Source organism: Centruroides vittatus, unplaced genomic scaffold (assembly GCF_030686945.1).
Source record: "Centruroides vittatus isolate TY-2023 unplaced genomic scaffold, ASM3068694v2 contig_8, whole genome shotgun sequence".
Lineage (NCBI taxonomy): Eukaryota > Metazoa > Arthropoda > Arachnida > Scorpiones > Buthidae > Centruroides > Centruroides vittatus.
The window spans coordinates 560,704-581,453 of record NW_027122517.1 but is presented as its reverse complement, the minus strand read 5'-3'; the positions used below and the strand labels follow the sequence as shown (position 1 = coordinate 581,453).

Genomic DNA, 20,750 nt, shown 5'->3' with positions numbered 1-20,750 from the left:
TTTCATAGGGATTGTGTACACTCCAGCCAATTTGCCCTGCTGTGGGGCATCCTTCCCGTTACTCAAAATGTTAAAAATAGTGGGACATCTTCTGTATATAATGGTGACTTGTTTTCTTCTAGTGATCTCTTTGTATAAATTTTGTAAGTACGGATTGTATGTAACTATTATCCTGTCATTAATCGAGCTATCTTCTTGTCTTTGTACCACCGTTTTCTTCACTCTTAGGGGTTGAAAGGCTTTCTTGCATAGCGCCGCCACCAGATTATTATATCCATGTCGTTCAGCAATAGTGTTAATTGTGTTAATCTCATTCGTAAGTGCCTGCAGTGTAGATGAGTGGGTGTACGCCCTTTTGACTAAGCTATTAAATGCGACTATCTTATACTTCATTGGATCACACGACTGTGCCGGGATATATAATTGATCCACTTGTGGTTTTCTATATACTTCTGTTCAGATGGCTGATCCTTTAATCGTGATGTTCACATCGAGAAAATGAACCTGGGTGTAGCTCTCCTGCTCTAGACCCAGAGTTAAGCCATAGGAGTTATTATTAAACTGGGCCATTTAAAGTGCTGGAATACGGTCTGAAATTCGCCTTACCTCCACCTCCTACTGGACCTCTAGAGTATATTCCTGAAATGGAAGAACTAATACAAGGCCTCCCTGATAGAAAGCAAGAGTATTATAGATGGTTAGCCGTGCATAAGGTAATAAAGGCGAGAAATGGGATAGAAGCAGAGCATTTAAGAACGAATATAGTAAAGACACGTAGATGGATGAAGAAAAATAAAATCACTCTGGTTAGGGCAGACAAGACCAAAGCAATGGTAATTATGAAGCAGCAGACATACGAGAAGTTGCTGGTGGATTACATCAACCTGACACAATGTGAGAAAGTGGAGAATAACAACGTAGAAAAGCTACAAGCTAGAGTAAAGAGATTTGCTAAAACCAAGTTGGCTAAGAGGTTAGACATTAAGAACATCGTCTTGGATTCTCCTGACGCTCCCAGTTTGGCTTCGCTAAAACGCTTAAGCAGGGCTTACAGATTCGTCCTGTAGTGGATAAGACTCACGCGCCAACGAGAAAACTGGAAGATATTATGCACGCAATAATAGTGCCACATCTAGAAGATTACAAGTTTAATATATCTGACAGCTTAGAGCTCATAACTATCCTCAAACAGCTGGATACCACACCAGTGTACCTCACAGTGCTTGATTTTAAGTCTATGTACTCCTCCGTACTCCTTCCACCTACCTTCTGTGCACTAAGAGATCTATTACTAAGAATGGTAGAAGATAGTAACCTTCATCAGCAAGTATTAGAGTTAACACATTTATTATGCTATAACTCGTTATTCTGGTTTAAAGGAGAAGTATACCAGCAACGAAGAGGTGTACCAATGGGGAGCTTTATAGCAGGAGATTTATGTGAAATAGTAGTTAGACTCCTTGAGCAAAAAGTTCTTCCTGACCAGCTCCACATCATCATTATCTACAAGAGATACGTAGATGATATACTCATACTATGGAAATGTAAACCTGATATGTTGACATTCGTGGCCCAGTTTAACAATAACTCCTATGGCTTAACTCTGGGTCTAGAGCAGGAGAACTACACTTAGGTTCATTTTCTCGACGTGAACATCACGATTAAAGGATCAGCCATCTGCACAGAAGTATATAGAAAACCACAAGTGGATCAATTATATATCCCGGCACAGTCGTGTGATCCAATGAAGTATAAGATAGTCGCATTTAATAGCTTAGTCAAAAGGGCGTACACCCACTCATCTACACTGCAGGCACTTACGAATGAGATTAACACAATTAACACTATTGCTGAACGACATGGATATAATAATCTGGTGGCAGTGCTATGCAAGAAAGCCTTTCAACACCTAAGAGTGAAGAAAACGGAGGTACAAAGACAAGAAGATAGCTCGATTAACGACAGGATAATAGTTACATACAATCCGTACTTACAAAATTTATACAAAGAGATCGCTAGAAGAAAACAAGTCACCATCATATACAGAAGATGTCCCACTATTCAGGCCTTGGAAACCCTTGAGATTTACAAAGCAACCAAATTGGGGAATTGTATTAATTTCAAAGATAGTAACGTAATATCTTATGCATGGTGCTATACTCGAGATGAGCATTCGCATTGGTAGTTATATGTTATTCCTTGGAAGATAGACCACATCATTATTATGAAAGACTTATGTCTAGTAAACTATTTCAAAATCTTTGATCATTACTACATACTGGAGAAAATTCATTTTTGTATTCAAAACAAGTTGTATATTCTTAACATTCCATTTTTGCAAATGACAAAGAACCTGAGGAATATCTGACTATATTCATTCTGTACTGGAAATCTAAATGTTGTGGAAGATATATTTAATCTTATATGTAGCGGTATTTATTAGTGAAAATTGTTTCTAAGAATTCTCAATATAGTCATGTAATCAATTTATAATAGATCAAATTCATTCCTTTCCAGTAATGATAAATTAATGTGACAAAAATGTTGGCATTAAAATTTTAAAGTTTTAAAAAACTTCAAAGATTTAAAAACCGAAAGATTTAATATCCCTAGCATAGACTAGGTCTGGTTTCATTTGGATTGTTAAATATCTTTCTAGACAGTGTTGAATAGGTTACTTCAATTATGATCACTCAGTACTTTAATAGTTCATTTTACTTAGTTCTGTTTATATTTTAGTTGAATTGTATCATTAATAGATGCATTTAAAATTTAGTCTAAAAATTGAAAATATTACATAGTAATATTACATTAAAATGTATTTTTAATTTTAAAAATGCAATCTGTTTAAAAAATAATAAAGATTGATTTGAAAGTACTATTTCCTTAGTATGATCCTGATGAAGGCTTAAATGAAGCTGAGAATTCTTGCAATTTTGTGTGTTTTGAATCCTGATAAAGTCCTTGAAAACTCAGACTGTTATTGCTAACCAGGTGTGAAGTCAGTTCCTAACTTTTATTGTTGTAATACTTCTTATTTGTAATTAATTATTAATAAATTGTGTTATTGTTTTGTAAAGTAAATTTTCTGTTCTGTATCATGCACTTTTTTCTCAAAATTGCACTGTTTAGACTATTGAATGTAATTTTTTTATACAAGTATAGCCTTGTGGAATTTCTCCAAAAGCTATACTTATTTCATTAAAGTTGTAAAAACTTTAATCATAAACTAAAATTTTCATTCACTTAGATGGAAATAAAGAAAATGTATTTATGATGCAGCAGCCTGATATGGGAGCTATATTATTAAGAAAACAACTTCATTGGGAATTACAGTCGAAATATAATTTAACAGTTGCTATTACTGATGGAATTCATTTGGTTTATCATGTGGTAAGTGTTTCTTATTTTTATATTTAAAGATCTTTACCATCAAATGAGACAGTTGGATAAATTAGTTTATTTTGTTTCTGTAAAGTCTAACAAATAAGTACTGAATATTAGCTCTCCAAAAATTATTCAGTTGAAAAACAAAATGGAATAAATTTAATTTTTTCAGATTTAATTATTTAATTTATTTATTAAATTTTCTTTGAAAATTAATTATTTAAGAAAATTTCCTCATGCCCAAATCATTTTCTCAAACCAAACTATCTACAAGGACTGTTCAATATGAAATAACCATAGTAACTCAGAACCTTTACACAGCAGCAAAAAAAACTTCAGCAACTGATGTTTTTGTTCATTTTAAAAGACCATTCTTAGGTTTCAAACTTTAAATTGAATGATTTAGAAATGCATTGGAAATAACATAGAACAGAAAACATAAGAATAAAATAACAAACACACTAACCTCCCTCCTGGGCGAAATTTAAGGTTACCGAATAATACCAGTTAGCAATCCTAGTTAGCAATCAGTTTTCTTTGAAAATGAGGTTGTAGAGGAAGTATGATCACAACACAGTTTCAAAGTTCTTACTGAGTAAATGGTATGTAGAATCCATTTACATCCAGCAATGCTTGCAATTTATGATTTCAAGGTTTGGAACCAGTCAATATTTTAACTAAAAGTCAATTTTTTTGTTTGTCATTATTTTTGCAAAATGTCATTAAGAATCTCTCTTGGAAAGATGTTACTGTATACTGTACTTATTCTGTTTTAATGTTCATTCTTTTAGACTTTTTGAAAAGCCGAGAAATGAAGCGTGCATTAAATTCAACATATAAATGAGGAGCTTGAAAGCAAAACATGTTAAGTGACATTAGTATCATTTTCAGTATTATCACATGTTAAATCTGTTAACTGTAATTTGAACAGATTTCACTATGGTTAATTGATTTTATTTCATTTGAGTGTCACTCATCTATTGAAATTTTGCTGATTTTAATAGTGAAATTATTTAAATGTTATAAATTTTTAATTCACAGTAATGAGACAATAAAGATAGATTTCATTTTTTTAATGAAATATTACATTTCATAATAACAAATAATTATTTTTTATGAAAACAGTAGTTTGCTCAATAATATGCTCATATAATTTATATGTAATATGTGGACTAAATAAATTTTATTTAATGCACAGATGTGACATGTTTTTTGTTAAATGCATATGTAGTGATATCAGAATTTACTCCCTTGTTTCATGACTTAAAATGCTCCAAGTTCAACCAATTGGAGGAAAGAATTTTAAAAAAGAAAAGTTTGTTAGAAAGACAGTTAAGAAAAGTGGGAAGGAGAGTTGAAAGAAAACGAAAGAAATGGTTTGGGACAAATGGGATTTTTTGTTGACAAAGATGGAGGAATAGGAAGATTCCATTTTTTGTGATGGGATTGAGCTTCCATAGTGCATAGTCATACTTTACCAGAAGTCACTTAATTAAAGATTAATGTTATATTGGTGTGGTCTTTGTGGGACAATGAACCTAGAGGGAGGGAATCCACTGTGAGAGGTTGGATACCTACAGCATTCCACTGTTTCCATTTCTTTTAATAGCAATATGAAATTAATGGTCACTTCTTGGTCAGTAATTTCTTGACACCTGTCACTTTTTTAACAATTTCCTTAATAAAAGTCTGTTTTGACCTTGTGATTGAAAATTGCAGATAGTAAATTAAAGCATTCAGTGAGTTCCATTACTGATGAGGAACTTAGCAAAGCAGAGAATCTCTGCCCAGTACATACAGTAGACCTTGGATATGCCACCAAAGATAGAAAATTAGAAAAGTTAGAATGAAGGGAGTAATTGACAGAGTGATATTAGACATTCAAAAAGACTGTGCAAATTGCTTACAAGTTGCAATCACCAAATTGATAGAAAAGTTGGCACTGAAATACAAATTGACCAAGGGACTGTCATATCTAAATCCAGCCTATGCAAGGAATAGAGAGAGAGAGAACACAAAAAGTTTGATTCTTTCTGGCTTAGTCTGTCATATCACTGTGGTGAAGTAAAGAATTTGAAACATTTGTGAAGATATTTTTAATAATGTCTGATAATAATTCTCATATGGAGTGTGGATTCTCCATCAACAAAGAATGCTTAATGGAAAACAAAAAGAAGAGACATTTGTAGCTTACAGGAAATTACATGATACAGTCATCTCAGCTATTGGATTGGGGAAATTAGATATATCAAAATAGTTTATTCATGTAACTTGAATTGCAGCCCAGAGATACAAGGAAGCAATGGTAGCTTGTAAACACAAAGAAATGAGGCAAGAGAAAGAGTGAAGTGAGAAGTTGATGGCTGCAGAAATTATGAAAGAGATAAAAAAAAGATGATGATGATGATGATGATTCTTGCAGAAGCTAATAAGATTGGGGACATTAATGTGCATTTGGAAGAACTTCAAAAAAAGGTTTATTTTATTCTAATTAATTATTTTGTGATATTTACGCACTGTGAATCGCATAATTTGGAAACATTGTATTGGGTTTACATTATAAGGTACAGTTATAAAGTTGACAGTCGTTAATTACTTTATCGTAAAAATTGCTAGTTGTTGATTTCATCAACGTATTTAAAAACTCTTTTTCTATTGAAAGCAATGCTAACTACAACAATCTTTCCTCTGATTGAGTGTTCCTTGCAAATGTATGAATTCACCTCATGGTTGAAAAACTGCACTCAACAGATGCACTTGTAGATGATATTATACGATTTAACATCGTTAATTTTTATAAAAATTAACAATGTTAAATCATATAATTCTTTTAGTACTTCTTTGTTCAGATCATCATTAATTATAATATTTTTTTATGTCTAAGAGTGACTTGCAAATATAGCCTGAACATGAATATAAATATTACAATTTACTACATAATTTAGATAAATCAAAAAATTCTCCATAAAATTTACATAAAGAATTAAAACTCACTTCAGAAAATTGTTTTTCATAATATTTAAAATTATTAACATCTAAAAGTGATAAAAATTCTAAAGATTTTGTCTGAAAATTTGTCAATACGATTATAATTAAAAGAAAATTATAATTAAATATAGCTTTGTAAAAAAGTACGTAAAAATAACATAAAATATTCTTTACTTTTTAAATCTTAAAACAATGCAATCAAATAGCTCCCCATGAGTGGCTAATGGATGGAATCATTGGAAGCATTGTATGATATTTTGGTGTGTAGCATCCACCAGCTAAACTGCCAGAGGTTGAGGCTCTGTAAAGTGCGTGCACAAATGCGTATAATCTGGATGCTTTACACGATTCGAATATTTTTGCCGTGGAAGCCGTCCCGTATTCGACGATAATGTGCTTCCCTTAGGAATATGCATATACGAATTTATATTTGTATATACAATAGCAATCTTATCATTATTTTTCATATGTATAGAAATTTGTAATAAAATACATAATGCGGTTATAATAAAATATTAAATTTAAGTAATTGAAAGTACGTTAAAATATGAAAATAATCGCACAATATGTATTTATATTTTAGAAAATAAAAGGGAAGCGGTGCTTCCACAGCTTCTATGGATAGCATGTCACTGCTAGCACTACTACATACATTTTTTGAGTTTTAGCTTTAGTTGGCATTCTTGCTATTAAGTCTTCTGGTTTTTCAGTTCACTGTTGTTTATGTTTTTTGGGACTTGTTAATTTTGATATATAACGAATGAACAATTATTTTTTTAATTTAAAGTTGTATGTTTGTATTGTTTATATGCTTTTTTGATATAGTTAAAATATTACTTTTATAGCTTCAAATAGAAGTAAAAGATGGAAATAATTACCGACCTCAGTTTTCTGAGCAAACATATAATGTTGATGTATCAGAAAATATTAAGTCTGGTACTGAAATTCTTAAACTTCAGGCAACGGATAAAGATCAAGATAAACGTTTTTTTTATAGTATTATCAACAGGTAAGTAACTTTAAGTAGTGTTCATTATTTATCATATATTGATTTTATACAAGACATTTTAATGTTTACGTGGCAAAATGCAATAAACTTTTCTCAAAGTAATATACATATAGTAAAATCTTAATGCATCATTTTTTAGTGTAATGGAAAACAAAAAACGATAAATAGGGAAAAACAGTAGTTTCACACAACCGTTAAAAATAAGAAATAAGAACAATTTAATGGTAATTATTGTTTGGAATAGATGATACAATGCTATAGTATACTTAATACATCAATTTTTGCTGATGAGATCTTTGACATTTGTTATATAAACTTTATACTTGAATTTGAAGTACAGTATTTCATTACCTAGAATGTATTTGCAATCACTGTTACTTGTGTGAGAGCCAAATTTAGTAAAGAAATTTTTGTTCGATTTAGTTTTTTGTTAAAGTTGTTTTGCTAAAATCATCAAAGATAATTAAACTATTTCCCATGGACTTATTTCCTTATTGAAGAAGACATGTCAAATGTGTCACTCGGAATCAGTGAGTGAAAATTTGACTATTGGCCCGATGTACTAAACCTCCTAACGAAGTTGTGGGAAAAACCCAGGAGGAACCCCCTAATAAAAAGGAGGGGGTGATGATAATCTGGAGCAATTGTCATCAACCCTTTGTTTCTAATTGTGTGTGTTCCGAACCACCATTTTAGCTGTCGTCAAGATGCCGAGAAAAAAAGGATTATTCTTTGAACCGAGTTGCTGAGCTTTTCTTGATTTGTGCATCGAAACAACTAGGACTCGAGTGTTTTAAGGTATTTATCATCTTGTGAACTTACTGTGAGCTCTCTCTCTCGGTCAGGGTTGCGTTAGGTTTATCTCTTTATATCCTCTCCCTTTAGCAATTGTGCTAAGCATGTAAAATACTCTTTACCGGTGTGCTAAGCTTCTGAAATGATCATAAAACTTGTAAATAATATTTTATAAATTATCGTAGAACTTGTAAATAACATCTATCAATAAATGAGTATTTTCGTTAAATGTTAATTTGTGGAGTGTACTTCTTTTGGTCGTTTCCATCTGCCTCCATTCCGAGTCTGGAAGCTCGTGAATGCAACCGCTTGCATGATAAATAACATAATGGCCATCGAGATTTCTGTGTCCAGAAGACACGGTGGTGTCAGTCTTGACAAGGTGCCAAGGAGGTGCCAACCCTGTGGTCACACTTGTGCTATGCATATAAAAGAAAGATTTTGCTTTTATCAGCACTTCATATTGTCAGTAAAGTTTGGCATAACTTCATATTTGCTATATTATTATTATTTTCTTTTTCCTCCTTTCTCCTCCACATTCCTAGACAGCAAGAGTCTCTCACACAACTCTGTATAAGAATAAACATACATTTCAGTCCTATGGAAATGAAAAAGATAAATAGTTATACAATATTTTCTTTCTGATATTTGTTTATTGGTTAAGTATACTTCTAATAATATAGCAAGGTCTGAAAATGATGGCTTGATTTTACAATACAAAGTTGGATATCCAGGCAATGCTAAGAAAGTAAGTCACTGTGAGCAGCATTAATTTTCTAAACATATCTAAGATTATTGGCTGCAATTTGAAAAAATTGTAGACCTATAAATTCCCACTGTCGTTCATCTGTCTGTCTTTTCTTAATCTCAAGAATGTAGTTAGATAGATGTAAGACAAGACCAGATATGGAAACCTTAGGAGCAGGGGGCCCCAATTAACTATATACAAACTTGTGATGAAAACCAGAAGTCACATTATTTCAATTCAAAACTTTTTCCCTGAAAGCAGTTAATAGATGACTGGTATGACTCTGTTGTGAAAGGAAAAGAACAATATACAATGACAAGCCACTACTAATAATTTGAGGTGGAGAGCATATGTTTTAATCTAAATAAATTAAAAATATGATTACAATTGCAGTCTGGCATTGTGATGATGTAACAATAAATAATTACTTGTCATATATTATATTTAGTCTCCAAGCTACTAAATCATTGTTTCAAATTAAAAAACTGTTAATGTGGGAAAATATTGATCAGCATCAGGACTGTTGAAGTAAAAGAATTGAGCTTGTATGGGACTAGACTGGGTCTCATACAAGCTGAATTTTTTCGCCTCTTAGTGGGGGCCTGTAGCCTTTTGTTTTTTCAACAAATGAAATGTGTAGAATGTTTATTTATTAATAAAAACCAGTCTTAAAGTTTTTATTTTCTGTTAGTAAAAATAAAGTTAATTTTGCAGGAGTAGGAATCACTGCAACTTCTAAGTTTTCTCTAAACTTGAAGAAAATCTCCAGCTTTCTACCACAGTCTGATCATTGGCAAACTGTGATTTTTCAATGAATAATATGATAAAACATAGACTGATGGAGGAGGGAAAAATAGTGCTATTTATGTGAGGCCTGTGTTCCAGTACCAAATAAGGGATAATAATGGATGAGATAGTGGAAAATATGATCAAAAGTGGGGTAGTTAAACCATCTAGCTTTCCATGGTCTGTGCTTGTGTTATTAGTCTCTAAGAAGCCCAAGCCTACAGATTAGTTGTGGATTACTGACAATTAAATAAATTTACCAAGGTAGATCTGTATCCATTACCCATATCCAGGAATCGTTGAGTTTGCTGGGAAAATTGCGATATTTTTCCTCCATGGATACTTTAAGCGGATTTTAACAGTTGCCTTTGAGCCCTGAATCAAAAGAAAAAATGGGGTTTAGTACTCCCTCGGGGCACTATCAGTACAATCGTATGCCGATGGGTGTTACCTGTGCCCCAGCGACATTCCAAAAATGTGTGGATTTAATATTAAGCAGCCTGAAAAACAAAATTTGCCTCATCTACATGGACAACATTTTGGTATTTAGTGTAGACTTCAAAACACACTTGAAACAGTTGGAAAAGGTTCTTCAGCGTCTGGCGACAGCAGGACTGAAGCTGAAGCCCAGAAAATGCCAGCTGTTGAGCGGCAAATAAAGTTTTTAGGGCATGAAGTGTCGGAAGATGGTATCTGATCTGATCCTTCTAAGATAGAGTGCGTTAGAAATTTCCCCCACCTCAGAATGAGTGAGATGTTAGAGCATTTCTGGGATTGACAGGGTACTATAGATATCACATTTTGCAATATGCAAAAATTAAATATATTAATGATTTTGTCTAATGTCCAATGATCAGCCACATAGAATGCATTAATGAATTGAAGTCGCATGAGTCACCTGTGACTCATAATGCCCAGCAGCTGCCTAAAAGTTTATCTACTAATGCCGTTAATGTGTTAAACAATAAAGAATAATTGTAAGAAAGCCGACTTCCAGGGACAAACAGTTAATTGTGCATCAGGAAAAGCCTAGGGACTGATCATAAGTGGTTGGTGATGCTGGAGACAAGGATGACAAGTATGTAACAAAAATCATTTATTTTAATGTAAAACAACTTATATAGTATTAAAATACAGTTCATTCTAGAACAACGGGTGTTGGAGGAGGCTGCGGATGTTGATTGTAGAGCAGTGATGCATTGGGGGGATTCCGGTGGTTGATGTAGGAGGATGAACTGAGTTGCTGGCACGGGTCACTGTTGAACACACATTTGGCTGGAGAACTCTCTCTGACTTTGAGATTCAGGGTTTTTATAGGATTTTCCCTTGAATCTCACCTTTTTGATTGGTCTTGTATTCCTTTCCTTGCCTCCTGATTGGTCTCCCTTTGGTTTCTAGATAAAACCGAGACTTGATCGGTCACGAGAAAGGTCCATTTTTGTGGCATCTGTCCGATACCTTTTTATTGACTCTGAGTGAATTTTGTTGATAGATCCATAAGCTCTGCACGCATAATTCAGCCCGTTGTTTCTATTTTCTGTCAATTTTTAAATTTTAACGAGTGCACGTGATGTTTTTCTAACTGTTTAATCTTTCCCATTTTTTGATTCTAACTTAGATCAACTGTTTATGATTGCTCGTGTCAGAGTTTTATCTTATTCGGCCAACATTTCACTTGATACATTACATCAGTCGTCTTCGTGTTTGTTTTAACAACTACAGTTTTTTCCTCTCTTCCTTCTTACATAACTAACATAACCTTTGATCTGACTTGAAAAAGTGTTTTTGCTTCCAATTAATTTGAAATTAAATTTTCGTTTCGGCCCATTCTGGAACCTCACATAATCTTTTCTTCTTTTGCAGTAGAAATTTTAATAAACATACAAATTTTTTGGCCTGATTGAAGTCTGATATTAGATTTAAACCACACAATAATACAATAATACAATAATAGTTTGGTATCATTAGGTTATCATCAGTTTCAGTTTACATCAATTTGTTTCACAAAAAATTTGTCTTGGTTTTCGTCAGTTGCCTCGGATATTGTCAGTGTGCCTACGTGATCTCGCTTCTAATTTTGTGAAAACAAAGGACAATTCACATGTTTTCATGCTCAGTGTGGAGTTGTTTCTTATTGTGTGAGCATTACCCTGTATGTCTAGCCAAACAATTCCATTGCTTTTCTTTCCTTTTAGCTTTATCATGGAATCAAAAAGTTTTCAGAACCAGCAGCCCATCGAATGTCATGTTAAATGTTCATTTATTCTTTACATTAGTTTTTTATATTCATTTTACATTAATTTCTTATTGTTTTTAGTATTGAACACTATATTTATTCTGTATAAAATGTGTTTTGGTGTATATTTTGGAGTGTCTAGAATGAATGAATTGGATTTACATTGGTTCATATGGAAATAATTGCCTCGGTTTTTGTTGGTTTCACCAATTGTTTACAGATGGATTATCGACGAAAACCAAGGTATCACTGTTTAAATTGCTGACATTTTATTTGGAATGCCAAAGAGTTCCATGACAAATTTAACAATTTCAAAATTTCAGGATGCTTCAGCTTCTGTCTACTGATTTTTACGAATTTAAAATTTCATCAATTATCATCTCATGGGTTTCTGGCTCCATTATTTGCATTAAATGTTAATTTCAGGTAGCCAATCATTATAATTGAGGCAGCATGTATGCATGGGATCACAAAAAAGGAATACAGGGGTTGGTTAAAGTTCATTCAAATCAAACAAAAGAGACAAAAAAGGCAATCTACTACTGAAGTAAAAAATGAGGAAATGAAAAAGCATTATATAGTGTAGGGCAAAATGATAGCAGAAATGATAATACTGTTGGCAAAAAATATAACATTCAGATAGTGGTTAAAAAATTACTTTTGATCATACAGATAATTAGAATAGACAAAGAGAAGGTGGAAGAAGTGAAAAAGCAGGGAATATATGCAGTTGTATTAAGCAAATGAAGTAAAGAATTTTTCTACCTAGGATTAACTTATAGATCAGCAAATCACCGGGTTAAAGAGCAGTTGGAATCTATCACCTCAATACCCCAGGAACAGCACAATTTTAACGCAATGGACCATAGGGAAAAAAGTAAAAGTATGTTGGAAACAACTCGGTACTTAGAAGCAGGTATGATATTAAGAATATAATGATTCTGGAGCAGTGTTTCATTTACATATTAAAAAAAGCATCTTAACATCATTAATGTGCAGAACTCGATAAAACTGAACAGATGGAATGGAGTACTGCAAACATTAAATTGAAAGGATAATTAAATGTTTGCAAGACAAAAATGAAGAAGGCAGTATGATGTAGAAAAGAATGAAAAGTTAATACAGTAAAACTTCTCTAACTCAAAGCTCTAAGGGGTAGGAAAAAACTTTGAGTTATGGATGATTCAAGTTAGGAACAATAGAGTAAAAAATGTTGATTCTAAATAGATTTGTATTTTTGCCTCTCTTGTATTATATTAATATAAAGAATCTTTGATAGTTTTTTTTTCATTTTAAGCATCCCATGTTATGTCTTTCGGTAAAATGTTCAATGTAACTAATGGAATCAAACAGTTTTGCATGTACTGTACATCTTGTTGAGATAAAGTGAGAGGACCTGTCTCTTTGCACTGGAGCATTGTCTGAAAATTGGTGTTGGAGAGTAGATACAACTATCTGAAAATTTAATTAAAATCAGATAATTAGGATCACTTTGGATAGAATAAATATTAAAATTCAAGTCAGGGAAGTTGAAAGTAACATAAATCAGTGTTGGAGGACCATGAAAAACTTCAACTTGGAGAAAATTTGAGTTAGGAAATTCAAGTTGGAGACATTAAATTCCTATGCTGTTCCATTGAGACCTATTAAGTACTTCATTTTCTTTGAGTTAAAAAAAATATTTGAGTTGCAGACATTAGAGTTAGGGGAGTTTTACTGTACATTTAGCAGTGGAGAAGCAAGGTTAATACTACATGTGCATGGAGTTTTTACAAATTTAGAATAAAAATGTGTATTTTTAAATAGCATTTTATCCTCAAAAATGGTTGGAAATTTCAAATTTAGTTAGAACAGTGACTGATATTTTTCAGGAAGATGAAGCTGTCCTAATAAAGGATGAAATGTTCCTTTGTGGATGTTTGACTATCAATTAGTCTGAAAACATTTGTCTGTTTATTAAAATTTCTCCTGGAAAAGAAGAAAAGGTTATTCTTTATTGTTTTAATATCATTATTATTAGTAAAATGTGGCATCATATTTAAATATATCTACGAATTCTGCTTGTTAAGGCTACCAAATATTTAAATTTTTTTTATATTTAAAATGTATTAAGTAACACCTTCCACATTATTTCCAGTAGAAACAGTTTAATATAAGTTAACTGTGGAATCTATTAGTCGGCATCACTCAATATTATAAAACAGAAACCGCGCACCGGGTCGTATATAACAAAATATGACCTACTTGAACCTTTAACCGGTGCGTACAAAGTTTAATCATCCAAAACAAATGTTTTTTTAACCCCTTCTGGGTTCTTCTTTGTATTTGAGTTTGATCCAGCTGATTTACCTGAAGAAGAACCCAGAAGGGGTTAGGAAAACGTTTTTTTTTTTTGGATGATTAAACTTTGTACGCGCCGGTTAACGGTTCAAGTAGATCATATTTTGTTGTAGAATCTAAATAGATTCCAATTTAGTCATTTGATTTCTGAATATTAAAACTGAATCAGGCCACTTAATGTAGCCAAAAACTTTCATTTTGTTAAGTTTTATTAAACTGCTTTTGCTGGAAATAGTGTGGAAGATGTTATGTATTATTCATATGTTCCAGGTCATCACATAGAGAATTATATTTAAAATGTTTTCAGCTCCTTTTGTGCTGTCTTCACAAACTACTTTATACTAGATATTTCTAAGAGTAACATACAAAACCAAACTTAATGTTGAGAAGGTTACAGCTTCCTTGTTAATCTTGTATTTTGGACAACCACGGTGCACTGTATCATGATGTCAGGTCCAATGGCATTGTGTGATGTAAAAATAGAAGAGATTTAAACATCCTGTATCTTTTTTGTTTTGTTCTTTGTTTTTCACAGTACAAATACTGTGTAAGATGTATTGAGTTTGGAGTGTTAGTCAGATCTGTTCCTTATTTGTTAATTTTGTGTGTTCTGTTCTTGTAAAAGCATTCAAGTTACAAGGTATACAAGGTACTTTATATATAAGTAAATTCTCACATAAAATTTAGTTTTCAGTAATTAAGATGGATGTTAAAATACCATAACAATGACATAAGACAACAATCTTACAGGAGTTTTTGATGAAATTGTTTGAATTTTACTAAGATTACTACAGTCTGTTAGAAATATTAATGTAATTTAGATCAGTGTTCTTCAACCTTTTTACACCTATGGACTGGTAAAAATAGCCACATGCCACATGCAGTATGTAAAATATGAATAATATTTCACATATTGGGCACAGCTGCACTTCTATGGGAAACAGTCCAATCACTCTCCTTAATGTGCGTGTGTTGCTTACGTTAATTATTACATTGTTAAAATATGCAAGGATAAAATGTTATTTACCTGACTCAGGAAATATCACAGATAATGTATCTCATAATTAAACATTGTCCTGAACATCCTCTATTTTTCCTTTTTATATTTTAAGTTGACTTAAACTAGGTCAAAACTGAGGTTATGGTATATTTGTATGATTTGTTTGAATTCCAATTAAAAAAAGAAAGTTTGTAATCAGTTTTTAGGCTAAAATGCATAATAATTAGGGCAAAAAATTCCTCATATTAAACCACATTTAAGAAATCATATAATCTTAAGACAGAAATAAAAACCATTGTAGATAATATTTTATTTATTAAGATTCTAAAATTACAATTTTTGTTAGTATGAGATCAGTCTAGGAAATTTTTCACATACCAGCAGGAAATTTCTGCAAACTGGTGCCAATCCATGGACCCAAGGTTGAAGAACACTGATATAGACCAATCTTTCATAATTTAAATCAAAGTTTTACAATTAAATATATTATTAAAATATTTTATTTAACAAATTTATTAATTGTATAGTGCCAGTGTTGAGAGCCAGAAGAAATTTCACATAGATTCAACACAAGGAATAGTTTCAATAGCAGGTTCACTCGATCACGAGCTCTGTCGGAAGCATATATTAACTGTTATGGTAAATGATTACGGTACCCCTGCAAAAAGAGACTTTGCTCGAGTAATTATAAATGTATTTGATCATAACGACTACACTCCAGAATTTTTATTGCCAAGGTACGAAGCTTTTATTCTTGAAACGTCGGCTTTAGGAGCAACAGTTATAGAAGTAAAAGCAATTGACAGAGATAGAGGAAAGAATGCACAGTTATCTTATTCAATTACTTCAGGTAATATTTATTTTGAAAATTTCATTTTATTTTTATTTTGTGTACAAAAATGAAACATTAATGATAATTTGAGTTTATATTTAAGTTTAGATAGTTAAAGTTCAGAATGTAACAAAATGAACTTGTTAACCATGAAATTGAATGTTCTCAAAAAAAACACAATAGTCAGTTTATAATTAACAAATTTCTGTTAAATTTAATTAACACTAACATGTTAAGTGATAGAATAATAAATGCAGGAAAAGATTAGTTCTAAATAAAATTAATTATTATATAAAACAACAAAAACTAAGTTTATCAACTGTTATTGGACAAAAAATGCTTCCTAACTTCTAACTTATAAATGTACCTGACAGTCTCAATATTTCTCAAACCAACTACACTTGGTATCGACTGAGAATACACCTCAGCTCTCCTTTTGCAATCTTTTAAGCATTGAGTATGCGGTCACATTTCTAACATTGTTGTGTGCTCATCTACATACTTAGTTGCTAACAATTATTTATGCTCATCAATATATTTATTTGCTACAATTGTTTTACAATTGTGTCTTACCAACAATTTTCCCAGACAATATTTGACAAAATATATTAATATATTAAGTTGACTGAATCATTCTGTGACATGACAATTTAATTCCCACTTTTATTTTAACAAATTATACAACTGTTTTCAACTGAGACCTGACATAAGTGACAACAAATATGGAACAAAACTATCAGTTTTTTAAGTGGAGATTAATTTTGAATGGAGAGTGTGGTTTTTTTTGTCCTTTCAACAAACACAACAAACAAACTCCTCAAAATAAACTCAAACAAAATACGGTATAACCTCCAAATAGTGGACACTGTTGGGACCGAGAAGTTTGTCTGCTATTTAGAGGTGTCTGCTGATTGGAGATACATGCTGGTGACCATATTGTATTGTGAGAATAGAGCATACATGAGAACAAAGAAACAATATACAAAAAAAGGCTTTAATTCACTCTATGGAATACAGGTTACTTTTCAGGATGCCAGCCAATCTCTCTCCCTGAAATGGGTCTACAATAAGAGGTAAACTACAATTTATACAGACTTTTCCCGACTATAACTGTGCAATACAATCTTTATCTGAATCAATTACTTTATTCAGAGAATACAAATAACTTATGACTAGATACTTAAGACTAAATATAACTAGATTATGAATATAATTAGGTGAAAAAAAACAAAGTATAAGGAAATCAGATAGAAAAGAGGTACTCAGAAAGATCGGTGGTGATGTTTCTGTTGTGGTGGGTTGAGGGGACAAAATCAAAACACTTTCCTGGGATGATGGATAGACTTCTTCAAAATTCCTCCTATATTTGGCTCGAAGGGTCAGTAATATCTTCTTGTACTCTCACTATCAATGATCCTCTCTCTCACAGCCTTTGTCTTCTTCATGCAATGCTAAAATGCACTGGGGAGCTCTATTTCCATGTCCGTCCTGGTTGGAACCCTCACCCAGAATGTCCACGTGCTATCCTTATTGCCCTCAGGATCACATTCTGTTCCATTGTTTTAAAGGGATTACCCATCACCACACCAAGAAAGGAAGGTTCGAACAAGAAAATTCTAAAAGGAAAAGACAATAACAGAGAGATAGGGGGAAGAAAATATACAAAATTTAAAGAAAAATATAAAATATATAAAAATTATGGCGTTCAGCCACAATATTTTAACTTGGTCATTATAAAGTGAAGAATATGATGGATTACGAAAACATCAAATTTACATTAGGAATGTGAAAAGACCAAAAAGTATAGGTAGAATATATAATTAAAATAATTATACAGTATATTATTTATCTTTTCAGCTGTAAAAATCACATTTTCATTGAATTCTAAATATTAAATGGATTGTATACTTTAATTAAATGGAACAAAAATTACAACAAAATGTAATTACTTAATTATTAAGTCATCAAAAACAACCTGAGTGGAAGTAACAAAAAAGAAAAATGAAAGTATTATTATGAACAGAAGGGTGGACAAAGGTCTGTTTAGGCCATGGAAGTTTGAATGTCCAGTTATGAAGGTGATTTTCTAGCCACTTCAATGGGTAAGAAATGTATTTGGTATTCTTACATCTGTAATGTCATTTATGGTCTAAGCGACTAATAAAAATTGATGTGATTTGTCTGCTTTGTAGTTATTAAGTAGGTGTAATTTTTCGAAAATTTTTGCTGTTCTCAATAAATGATTTATTAAAAATTGCCACCAGAAAGCTGTTAAGGTCATAAATGATGTCATAAATGTGAGGAGATCAAAAATCTTTCTACACTTTGAAGTGGTCAGCAAATCACCTTTGTAACATGATCTTTGAACTTTCGTCAAATAAAGGTTGTCTTAATCTTTAAACCATTTCTTTTTCATTATTGCTATGCTCAGTTCTTGTCAAATGAATGAATAACTTTGGAAAAGTTTATGGTTTCTTGGTACCAAAAGCTTAATTTTAACAATAAAATAGAAGTTTAATAACATTAATATGTATGATGATAAATGGTGATTAACAACTCAACCAGATTAGTCTTCTCTAATGGATAAGGAGTATTTTTTGGCTTTTTACAATATGCCCTCCTCTCCCTATTCCTATTTTAAGCCAGTTTTTATTCGATGCCTACAGTCAAAATTCATCATCTAAAAAAGTATTTGAACCAGTTCTTTATTTTAGCTTTAAAATATTTTGTACTTAATTAATTCTTTCGGAATATTGAAGTCTGGACTTTATGTTTTCATAAGGTAGGTTATGGATGATGGTGTCCATTATTTAGAGTGTCAACTGTTTAGAGGTAAATATTATAGAAGCTGTATTTGAAGGGTCTGGAGATTGTAAAAATGTCCGTTACATAGAGGTGTCTGTATTCAGGCAAGTCCATTAATACAGTTTCACTGTATAGTGACCCCAGAACAAAATAATGTTTGGGCTCAGTTTTTCATAGTTGGATTAACAATTACACATATCTAATATTTATTTGATAGACAGTAAAACCTCACTTATATGGTCATCTTTGGGGGTATACAATTTCTGGCTACATAAGTGAGGTGGTCAGCCAAGTGAGATTATGAAAAAATTGACATACAAAACTGTAATTAGAATACTATACTGAATCTTTCTAAAAGTTTAATACAGATTATAAAGGTAAACAAAAAATAAAGTAAAAACTTTATATAATACTGTATATTGCAAATAAAAATACTGTAAATCATAATAAAAGCAAACTTATTATTAAAGGGCAGATGTTTAGGTGCCAAAAAAGTTAAAAAAAATTACATTTCAGAAAACACAATTAGTTTTATTCAAATAAAAATCTATTGTAGTACACAATACTTATAATTTCAATGTGTTTTGTTGTAAAGTCCATTTGCTTGTCTCTTAACAAATGTTTGTGTGTGGAGAAAGATCTTTCTACTTCTACAGAAACAAATAGTGTGTTTTAATTCTTTGGTTCATATCTTTGCAATGAACAAATTCTTGAATATCTGGGTTTTTCTGAATTGACTGTTCAGGTTTTTTTTTTTTTTTTAAATTTTCTGAAAGGTGTAGAGTTTCTTTAACTATTTCCCACTGATATTTCATAGTATTTGCAGTTTCTTCTAAACTTTTTATTGTTTCTACTCGCAACTTAAAAAGTGTTAAATTAGTATTTAACACTTTTTGGAAAATTGTCTGGTAGACAGAAGGCAAGTAATTCTTCCTAATAGTACTTTCGTCTGGCAATTTCTTTCGAATATATTTTTCAAGATAATTTTTAAATATAGTCTGATTGAGTTTCCATAACAGAATTCCTGTGCTGATAAATGTTTCAGCAGTATCAAGAAAAAATTGATTCTTTGGAGAACTGACTGCATTTTACAAGGCTTGTCTAATAAACTGTTGCTGTCTCGACGAAGTTTCTCTGAAGAATTTGTTCTTTTGATGTTTTGTACTTTTACTGGATCCTATACTTTTGATATTTTTCAACAACATTTATTGTCAGATGTCACATTGAATAACTTTTACATTGGAAATAATTTTTAAATTCTTGCAAAATCTAACAATGTTTGCCTGAAGTCAATCTTTTTGCCATTTTTGTCTTGGAAGGTTTATTATCTGGTCATTGAAAGGACAAAATGTTGAATGCAATAATGTGCAAAATCATTCGTGGTTTGCAAAGCAATGTTGGATACACGGACAGGTAAATTAAGAATTTGTTCAATAAATAGGACTTTGCACAAGGGAGAAATTTTAAACTCTGTTGTCTGTAAAGGAAGACAACTCAAGGTATCAGCAATTGCTAATTCCTTTCTTGAGTGCTATTTGTGTTTGAAGTTATACAATGCCAGAACTTAGGATCATACTAGCATGCATGGTGATAGTATTAATGAGGTTAGTGTTTTACTAGTAAAAAGTCATAATAAGGGACAATGATCTGTGTAAATTATAAAGTTTCTTCCAAACAAGAAATGGAGAAACCACTTAACACTACTCACCAGACTCAGTGCTTATTTGTCAATGTACACATAATTGCATTTGGCCTTAGTCCATGTTCGTGATAAAGGCAGGTGCCTCCCAATCATCTGGCATACAAAGGCTCATATACTAACAG

The 20,750-nt window shown here is 31.8% G+C and overlaps 1 protein-coding gene across 1 annotated transcript in view; it reads left to right on the top strand.

The window, feature by feature from the left end:
- Positions 1–20,750, top strand: part of LOC136981990 (fat-like cadherin-related tumor suppressor homolog) — a 461,240-nt gene that overhangs the window by 115,120 nt on the left and 325,370 nt on the right. Inside the window, 3 exon segments of the mRNA XM_067278416.1 lie at positions 3,251–3,393; positions 7,221–7,384; positions 15,817–16,139. Coding sequence (XP_067134517.1) covers positions 3,251–3,393; positions 7,221–7,384; positions 15,817–16,139 — 630 coding nt within the window.